Source organism: Leuciscus leuciscus (assembly GCF_965113295.1).
Source record: "Leuciscus leuciscus genome assembly, chromosome: 5".
NCBI classification, from domain to species: domain Eukaryota; kingdom Metazoa; phylum Chordata; class Actinopteri; order Cypriniformes; family Leuciscidae; genus Leuciscus; species Leuciscus leuciscus.
The window spans coordinates 1721552-1730919 of NC_138729.1; the positions used below are offsets into that span (position 1 = coordinate 1721552).

Genomic DNA, 9368 nt, shown 5'->3' on the forward strand with positions numbered 1-9368 from the left:
ATCAGTAACAAGAGCTCCTGAAGGTCTGATCCACTCCTAATGTTCTGATCATGTTTGAAAATAATGTCATTTATTAAAACGATCATAAATTGAATGATGATGAACGTATTAATATAATCTCAACTCATTAATAATATCTCAACCCTGAGATATACTGTATACCAGGTCTCTTTAACTCTTTTCTGTAAATGTCTTAAAGCATTATATCAATGAAATGACTAATCTTGACACTTTCCAATAGCGTTTAGTGTCTTTTTCAGAGTATTTTCACTGTAGTTGAAGTACCCTGCATTATGTGTGGCGTGTATCTTGACAAACTACAGTTTCAAAGTAACTTTCCTGACTCTTGTAACTTTGATTCTTGTCTTGTGGAGCGAGAGGCTCAAATCCCAGACGATTAGTTTCATTTTCGACTAATCCATGGGGAAGTTAATGGGTTTACAAAGACATAAACAATGCGATTGTCTTCCACTGAATGAGGAAAACTGAATGCTCGCTTGTTTTGTTTCAGATCCGTGTTTTGAGTTCGGACTCTCGGCTGTTCTGGGAATCGCGTTCGGAGGATTCCTGATCGTGGTTCTCCTCACCGGTGCTTTATGGTTCATCAAGATTCGCACAGGTGAGTAACACTCGAGGAGAATGAGTTATGTGTGACTGACATGAATACTCAAGCGTGAGAAGATGTATTTGGTAGAGTTTTCTCTGCTCCTTTAGCTTATGAGGGAAGAGGTGGAGAGAGCAGCTCTAACAAGCCTCGCGATGATTTGCCACTAGAAATAAGATGAAGCAGTTAAGTAAGGCCGCAGTATCTCCAGACTGATGATCTGGGGTCTCATTTATAAAACTGTGCGTAGGATCCTTACTAAAAGTTTAGCTACGTGCGCCCGAAAGCCAAAAATGGCGGAGGCAAAAAATATTCAGAATCTGCACAAAATTCCCTTTATAAACCCCAGTCAGCGGAAGAAATAACCATATATGAGCTTACAACGCCTCGTTTTACTATGCACATCCTCATCTGCATATCATTTGCATATGCATATTCAGCCACGTGAGACCATGTTTAATGTTACGAGACTTTAGGAAATTATATGAGATATGGATGTGCGTCACATTACATTACTAAAAATCATTTAGTAGCCGATCCTTGCCTTGTTGTAGAATAAATCAATCAAAATAGTATAAAATACATTTCAGAGAAAGTTTTTCTCAATATTTTCCACTGGCTAAATAGTAATTTTAATTGCTTTATATTTTTAATGGAAACAGATTGGTCGTATTGTGCATTATTGATCATTATCTGTGCAAAAATATTTCCTCAGACCTTGAGTTCTGCTATTATCATGCGCTAAGCAAACTTTAAAACACAGCTTGCCTCAGGAAAAGTGTTCAAAAGTGTTCGCATACACTACAAATATCTCTATTTATTAGAATATCAAAAATCTTGTAACTTCTCATTAATGATTTCGTGTAATTTAAGTGCTTAACTCCATTAATGAGAATGGCATATTTAATCTAAATGTGTATCAGATGTAAAACATATTTGAAATCATTCTTTTATTTATGTAAACTGTTATTGTGAACATGCACTGTATTTATGATTAGGACTGATAATTAGTATGTAGAGTGTCTGCCGTCAGTCCCTCCGTTCACCATCGGTGTCGCCAAACTCCGTCTCCAAAACGTTCGTACGCATTGGCTCAGAGTTTACTTACAGGTGCGCATTCTCCGACAAGTTTGTTTTTAATAGATCACAAACCTTTGCTTGGGAAGTGGCAAAACGGGGTCGGAAACATGCGTTCGTCACGTTTATAAATGAGACCCCTGGACTTTTGGAAAAGTCCTGAATATAAGCGATCCCTTCATGAGCTTCTAGACTCGTGGTCTAATGTGTGCATGTGTTTCAGGGCATCCTGTGGCTCTGGGAATGAGATCAGCAGCGGCCGAACTCTCAGGTAAACCTCAATCTTTTCTTCTGCACACTTCCTCTGCTCTTTTCCTGTCGCATTTCCTCGAGGTGCGATCGCTTTGCACGATAGTCGCTGTGGAAATCTGTCCTTATTTGTTTTCGTGGATTGCGCTCAATATATGAGAGATGGCGCCGACTCCTGCGAAGACTTCAGATGACGCAAGCTCTGAATCAACATGCACCAATGCTGCATTTTTCTAAATGGCATAATCATATGTGACCCTTGACCACAAAACCAGTCACATGGGTAAATTTTTTTTAAATTAAGATGTATGCAACACATGAAAGCTGAATAAATAAGCTTTCCATTGATGTATGGTTTGTTATGATAGGACAATATTTGGTCGAGATACAACTATTGAACATCTGGAATCTGAGGGTGCAAAAAAATCTAAACATTGAGAAAATCTCCTTTAAAGTTGTGCATTTATGTTCACGATTGTGCTGCATTCACTCACACAAATACATGTTATATATTTACGGTAGAAAATTTACAAAATATCTTCATGGAACATGATCTTTACTTATTATCCTAATGATTTTTGGCATAAAAGAAAAATCGATAATTTTGACCCGTACAATGTTGCCACAAATATACCTGTGCGACTTATGACTGGTTTTGTGATCCAGGGTCACAATTGTTAACAAACATTACTTCAATGAGCTCATTGTTTCTGCATTAAATTATTACATTGTTTAAACTAATACATTAGGACGAATTTAAGGTCCCATGCACTTTCGGGGCCCCAGAGATCAGTTTTATTAATAGAATGGGTGCGGTAGGGGCCCAACCTCATATTCTTTCATCGGGCCCAAAACTGCTAGCGGTGCCCCTGTGAACTGGTATACCGCCCAGCAATAATTGAATATTCCCTGTGTTTTGTCCAGTGCTTTCTCTATCCGGATGCCCATGTGGTTTGACCAAACGGCAAAAAAAACGCCAAAAAAAGTACATCTGTTGTCTGTATAGTTCTTTGTTTGACTGTACCTTTCACTCCTACCTTGTTTGGTCCGGATTTTTCGGACTTTTCAATTTGATCCGAATCAAAATTACAGGTGTGAACCCTCCCCCGGACCGCGGTCCAGACCAAAGAGACGAAATTTGGTCAGACGAAAAGAGGTAGTCTCGGTCCGGATCAAACTGAACAAAGGTTTGGTTCGTTTCTAGTGTGAACGCATTTTCTGTATGGTTCGGACTTTCAGACCATTTACAGGAAGTCCCGGTGGTTCCCGCAGGATTGCTCGCTCTTCTCCTCCTTTCCTGCCAGTGCCCATAAAATGTTCGCACAACGAGGACGTTCATTTGGCGAGTTTGAGCTAGCCTCGAGTATAGCTGGTGCTGCAGGGAGTAATGCCGTAATAATAACAGTATAGTGGCAACGATATGCGTCTGTTCATTCATTTTTGTCATAGTTACCCAATAAATTGGTTTACAAACCAATCAATGTCAAGATGCAGCCCACAGAGATGATGACGACAGGACGCAAGTGTGTATGTAGAGTTCTTTAGTGCGCTCGCATGATTGCAATGTGAAACCAAACCAAAACTTACCGAATGTATAAAATGTATCAAAACATGACCTTTGGTTCGGACCTTGTGCGGACTCTCAGGTTTCAAAACGCCCTAAATTGTAGACTCATGCATTTTCACGGGAACGCGATTTATAGATTACCATGACAGAATATGCTAATCAATAACTAGAAAATAACTCCACATCAGCTTCATAAATTCATCAACTAACCATTCAGAAATGTCCTGTTGCATTTTACATGTTGTCACTTCTTCTAGAGTCTCTCCATCATTGTCTGACTCCGGTTTGAACATAAAAAGCTAAAAGTTTGTGAAATTCTCAGTGTGTGTTTGTGTGTTAGCAGCTCCGATTACCTCACACAGACACACACTGAAAACACACGAGCTCTTGAAGCTCCGCCCCCTGTGCCGGGAGCAGCAGCAGCTCATTTGCATTTAAAGGGACAGACACAAAAACGGTGCGTTTTTAATGCTATATGGGGTATTTTGAGCTAAAACTTCACACACACACTCTGGGGACATCAGAAACTTATTTTACATCTTGTGAAAAGGGCTATTATTACCACCCCTTTAAAATGATGTGTATTGTGAAAAGCGCTATACACATAAATGTGAACTGAATTGAATATTCCCTGTGTTTTGTCCAGTGCTTTCTCTATCCGGATGCCCATGTGGTTTGACCAAACGCCAGCCCGTGCCCACCCACCCGTCTCCATCTGAGGACAGCAGTGCCAACGCCAGCATCGGCAGCACCCAGAGCACACCCACCAGCAGCATGGCATAACGTCATAACACAACCATAACACAACCACAACCTCCCTCTCCAAGCTGGGAGAAAGCCAGAGAAACGTTCCCTGTACCTCACACATTCCTCTCACTCCGCCGGCTACGGGAAGTCAGCGGGGACGAAGAATAAAAAAAAGAAAACGCCTGGCTCCCAGAGACAGGAAAAACAACGCATAACCCCCAGGAACTAACAGGAAATTCGTGGCATTCTTGTGCCGGAGCCTCTCTGATGGAGGCGACAGAAGACTTCACAGACAAACAGCACATGACGCATCAGTTCGCGGCTCAAAGACACGAACAAACAAACGTCAGACAGACCGCCTCGTATCCCATAACACTCATGATGTGATATGATGAAGCATTCAAACAAATCAAAACAGCGATAATAAAATGAAGGATTTTTATTTTTAGAGTTCTTACTGTACTCTCACATGCATGGGACAGATTGGAAAATGGCTACCTCGAGTCTCTAAGAGTCTCTATGGATGTAGATTTGTTAATTATTTGCGTGACCAAAACTAGAAACAGTGGCTGCATGAATCTCATGAAATAATTTGCATATTTAACCCCAAAATCAATACAAAGCCAAAATTAATTATAAGTTTTTTGCATTGCAATCTCATTCTTATTACTGAGTTTTTTTGGATCATAGTAGTATTTGTTGCATTGCTAAATTGAAAATTGTTAATTTAAATATAAATATTATGGCTGTAATAAATAATAAATTAATAATCCTTAATTTTCTCTATGCAAAATGTTTTGTTTTTCTCTCTTTTGATTATGGGGTGAAATATGACCCAAGATGTTTTCATGAGATTCGTATGGGTGTTTTTATTTTTTATTTTTTTTCTCTGAAATCAAACACTTCATAGATCAAATGGTTTGTTCATTACATTTTGTAACTCTGTCATGAAAATGTGGTTATTAGCAATAGTAATTAAGCAACTTCAAATCAGTTTTTTTTGGTAACTCTTTATTTTGAGGTGACGTAGTTACACGCTACTGCATGTACTTACTATTTTAATAACAGTAAATGATGCATAATTACAAGTTACACCCTAAACCAAACCAGAACCGTTACTCTATCGTAAGTACATGGTTAATTCATATTCTGAGTACTTATTTGAGCAAGTACAATGTAACTACGTTACCTCAAAAAAAGTGTGTTTGGCTATTATATGTACAGTATATGCATTATGCTGTAGATTCAGTATATAGTAAATTTATAACTTTAGCAGTTGGTCTGAAGTTTTCATATTTGAGTTTTTATATTTGAAGAAGTGAAAATGAGCCCAACAAAACCAAAAACTCTTGTGATGTAGCTTATTACAACAGTTTACTGTATACTATGCATTTCATGTGAATTTATTCATGTATTTGTATTAATTTTATTTGTACGCGTCAAAAAGCATAAAAGTATTCATTCACCACATCCCACGTCTTCTGAAATCATCTGACAGTTTTGTATTGAGGAACAGAGCCAAATTTGAATCATTTTCAGTGTGTGGTGTGTGTGTGTGGTGTGTATATGAAGCGCACAGCTGTGAACTGGTCCTTTAACATCGGCTGGATGTGAAAAGCAGGAAAATGCCACTTGAGCATTTGGTGCAATATCTGTGGTATTCTTGTATGTTCATATAATTATTTGTGTCTGTATGTAAACTGTTTTATACTGCATTGTTATATCAACTTTTATAAATAACATTTGTATTGCATGTTTCTGTTTTCTCTGGAACGTTACCATTTAAAGCACTTCCCGAACGGTCATTATCTGGTCATATTTGTTCAGTTTTCCCCATTTTGAAGAATTATTTTAATCCAATTTGACATTTATTTAAATTAAATCATGAAAACAACGCCTCCTAATGTCATTACAGTTTATTTATTGCTTCTCCGGTGATGTTCTGGGAATGCCCTGTTCTGGGAATTGCCTAACTGCCAAAAGAATTGGAAGCAGAAGTTTTGTACATAAAAGTTGTGTCCAACTTCACTCTGTTCTGCACATATACAGTATATTACACTGCCTGACCAAAGAAAGTCACTATTATTTCAATCGGACTAGTAGTAGAAAGAAAGAAAGAAAGAAAGAAAGAAAGAAAGAAAGAAAGAAAGAAAGACAGATTAGTTAGAAAGAAAGAAAGAAAGAAAGATTAGTTAGAAAGAAAGAAAGAAAGAAAGATAGATTAGTTAGAAAGAAAGAAAGATTAGAAAGAGAAAGAAAGATTAGTTAGAAAGAAAGAAAGAAAGAAAGAAAGAAAGAAAGAAAGAAAGAAAGAAAAAGAAAGATTAGAAAGAAAGAAAGAAAGAAAGATTAGTTAGAAAAAGAAAGATTGGTTAGAAAGAAAGAAAGATAGATTAGAAAGAAAGAAAGAAATATTAGTCATAAAGAAAGAAAGAAAGATTAGAAAGAGAAAGAAAGATTAGTAAGAAAGAAAGAGAAAGATTTGTTAGAAAAAGAAAGATTAGTTAGAAAGAAAGAAAGATAGATAGATTAGAAAGAAAGAAACATTAGTCATAAAGAAAGAAAGAAAGATTAGTTAGAAAGAAAGAAAGATTAATTAGAAAGAAAGAAATTGGTCTGAAAGAAAGATTAGAAAGAAAGAAAGAAAGAAAGGATTAGTTAGAAAGAAAAAAGATTAGTTAGAAAGAAAGAAAGAAAGGGATTAGTTAGAAAGAAAGAAAGAAAGAAAGAAAGGGATTAGTTAGAAAGAAAGAGAAAGAAAGATAGAAATAAAAAAGAAAGATTAGTTAGAAAGAAAGAAAGATAGATTAGTTAGAAAGAAAGGAAAAAGAAAGAAAGATAGATTAGTTAGAAAGAAAGAAAGAAAGAGAAAGATTAGTTAGAAAGAAAGATTAGTTGGAAAGAAAGAAAGAAAGATTAGTAATAAAGAAAGAAAGAAATTCGCTTTGATTACTATGTGCATTTATCTTGGCATTGTTTCGACAACCTTACGCAACATCACAGCATTTATTTCCATCAAGAAATGTCATGTTTGGCTTTTGGCTTGCTTAGTTGGGGACATTTAATATTTAATATTCAACAATATTTTTGATCTCCTGCATTGACACCATTATATGAGAACTGAACTGAGCTGGACGATGACATCACGGTTTTCTCCAGAGCAGATCTTGTGTTGACGATGGGAGAGTTCAAGCGCTCTGTAAAGTCTTCCTTGTCGCATCCCAAGACTTTTAATATGTGACCCTGGATCACGTCACCAGTCACGAGTCGCACGGGTATATCTGTGGCAATAGCCAACAATACATTGTATGGGTCAAAATTACCCATTTTTCTTTCATGCCAAAAATCATTAGGATATTAAGTAAAGATCATGTTCCATGAAGATATTTTGTAAATTTCCTTTATTTTATATAAAATATGTATTTGTGTGAGTGAATGCTGCACAATTGCCAACATAAATGAACAACTTTAAAGGAGATTTTCTCAATGTTTGATTTCTTTGCACCCTCAGATTCCAGATGTTCAATAGTTGTATCTCAGCCTAATATTGTCGTATCATAACAAACCATACATCAATGGAAATCTTATTTATTCAGCTTTCAGATGAGTTATAAATCTCAATTTAAAATAAACTGACCCATGTGACTGGTTTTGTGGTCTAGGGTCACATATAGTTCTGGTCAGGACTCAGTGGTGAAGCTGATTCCTCGTGATCCATGACACACTCTTTCACAATTTGAGCCCAAAGAATCTTGGCATTGTGATCCTGTAATATGGCCATCGGATACAACATATATTAATCCATGCAATATTTAAATCTAAACGTGACTTTTTTTAGTCAGGCAGTGTCTCTTGATTGAAATCATAGCGTTTACTCAAATTAACCCAACCAACCAATCATCACACATCACACTCCCAATAGGAAATCACATTTCAAAGGGAATTAATCTACTAAAATTGAATGTCAACAGTCTTTTTGATTTGTGATCTTTTCAATAATAATCTACTACATTCAACCTGTATTGGCAAAAATTCTACATCAAAACCATAAAACACAGTGTGTGGCAAACAGATTGAGCAATAAGAATTGTTCTAGCTCAAGCAACTAATGAAGCCGTTGATTAGCGAGACGACGCCTGTCCTGCAGATGTGTGCTGTTGTGAGGGATTCATTTCAGGGGCTTGAATCATTTTGCAGAAGTCATTAAAATTTTCATTTTCAGTTGAATTTGGGCAAACACACTCAAACACACTCAAACACACACAAACACACTCACACACACACACACACACACACACACACACACACACACACACACACACACACACACACACACACACACACACACACACTCTCTCTCTCTCTCTCTCTCTCTCTCTCAATTCAAAATGTCTTTATTGGCATGACTGTACATAATATAATATTGCCAATATTACATAGAATAATTATATAAAGACATCAAAATAATAAAATATTATAACATAAATTTAAATGTACAAATTAACAGTGTAACAAATTAAAATATGAGTGTACATTTTATACCACAGTGTTTTAACATACACACACACACACACACACACACACACACACACACACACACACACACACATTACTGAGGGTCACTGTGGTGGACAGTAGGGAAACACACACACACACACACACACCCCACCACCACCAAAGTAATTTTTTTAGATCAAAATGGACACAAAAACTGAATAATGACCCAAAGGGCCCTATCTTGCACCCAGCGCAATTGACTTTGTACACCGACGCATGTATCATTCCTATTTTGCACCCGCGCAAAGCGGACTTTTCCCTCCACAGAAGCACGTCGGTAAGTTAGGAAATACACTTGCGCTCCCGGGGGCGGTTCAGCGCAAAGAGGAGGCGTGTTCCGGCGCAAACGTTCATTCATGCTATTTTGCAGGTTTAGAAAACAATTGCGCCACTAACCAGGAAAAAATAGTTTAAAGTCAGTGGCGCGTTGCGCATGTTATTCATATGCTATTTTAAGGGCGCATGCTTGGCCATAATCAATGTAGCGTGTGCACAACGCACATAGCCTACACTTTGATTCTCTCATCTACACAGAAGCAGCAGTTTTCATTTTTGAATACATTATTA

At 37.1% G+C, this 9368-nt stretch overlaps 1 protein-coding gene across 9 annotated transcripts in view; it reads left to right on the forward strand.

Annotated features, from left to right (window-relative positions):
* The window catches only part of eng (endoglin), a 56582-nt gene extending 50444 nt beyond the window's left edge, over positions 1–6138 (forward strand). For 3 of the 9 annotated variants that reach the window (XM_082170525.1, XM_082170528.1, XM_082170529.1), the window contains exons 12-14: positions 512–619; positions 1905–1952; positions 2855–3824. In XM_082170525.1, the coding sequence (XP_082026651.1) occupies positions 512–619; positions 1905–1952; positions 2855–3090 (392 nt within the window). In that variant the 3' untranslated portion in view covers positions 3091–3824. The other 6 variants (XM_082170526.1, XM_082170527.1, XM_082170531.1 and 3 more) reach the window with 5 other exon arrangements.
* The last annotated feature ends 3230 nt before the right edge of the window (positions 6139–9368 follow it).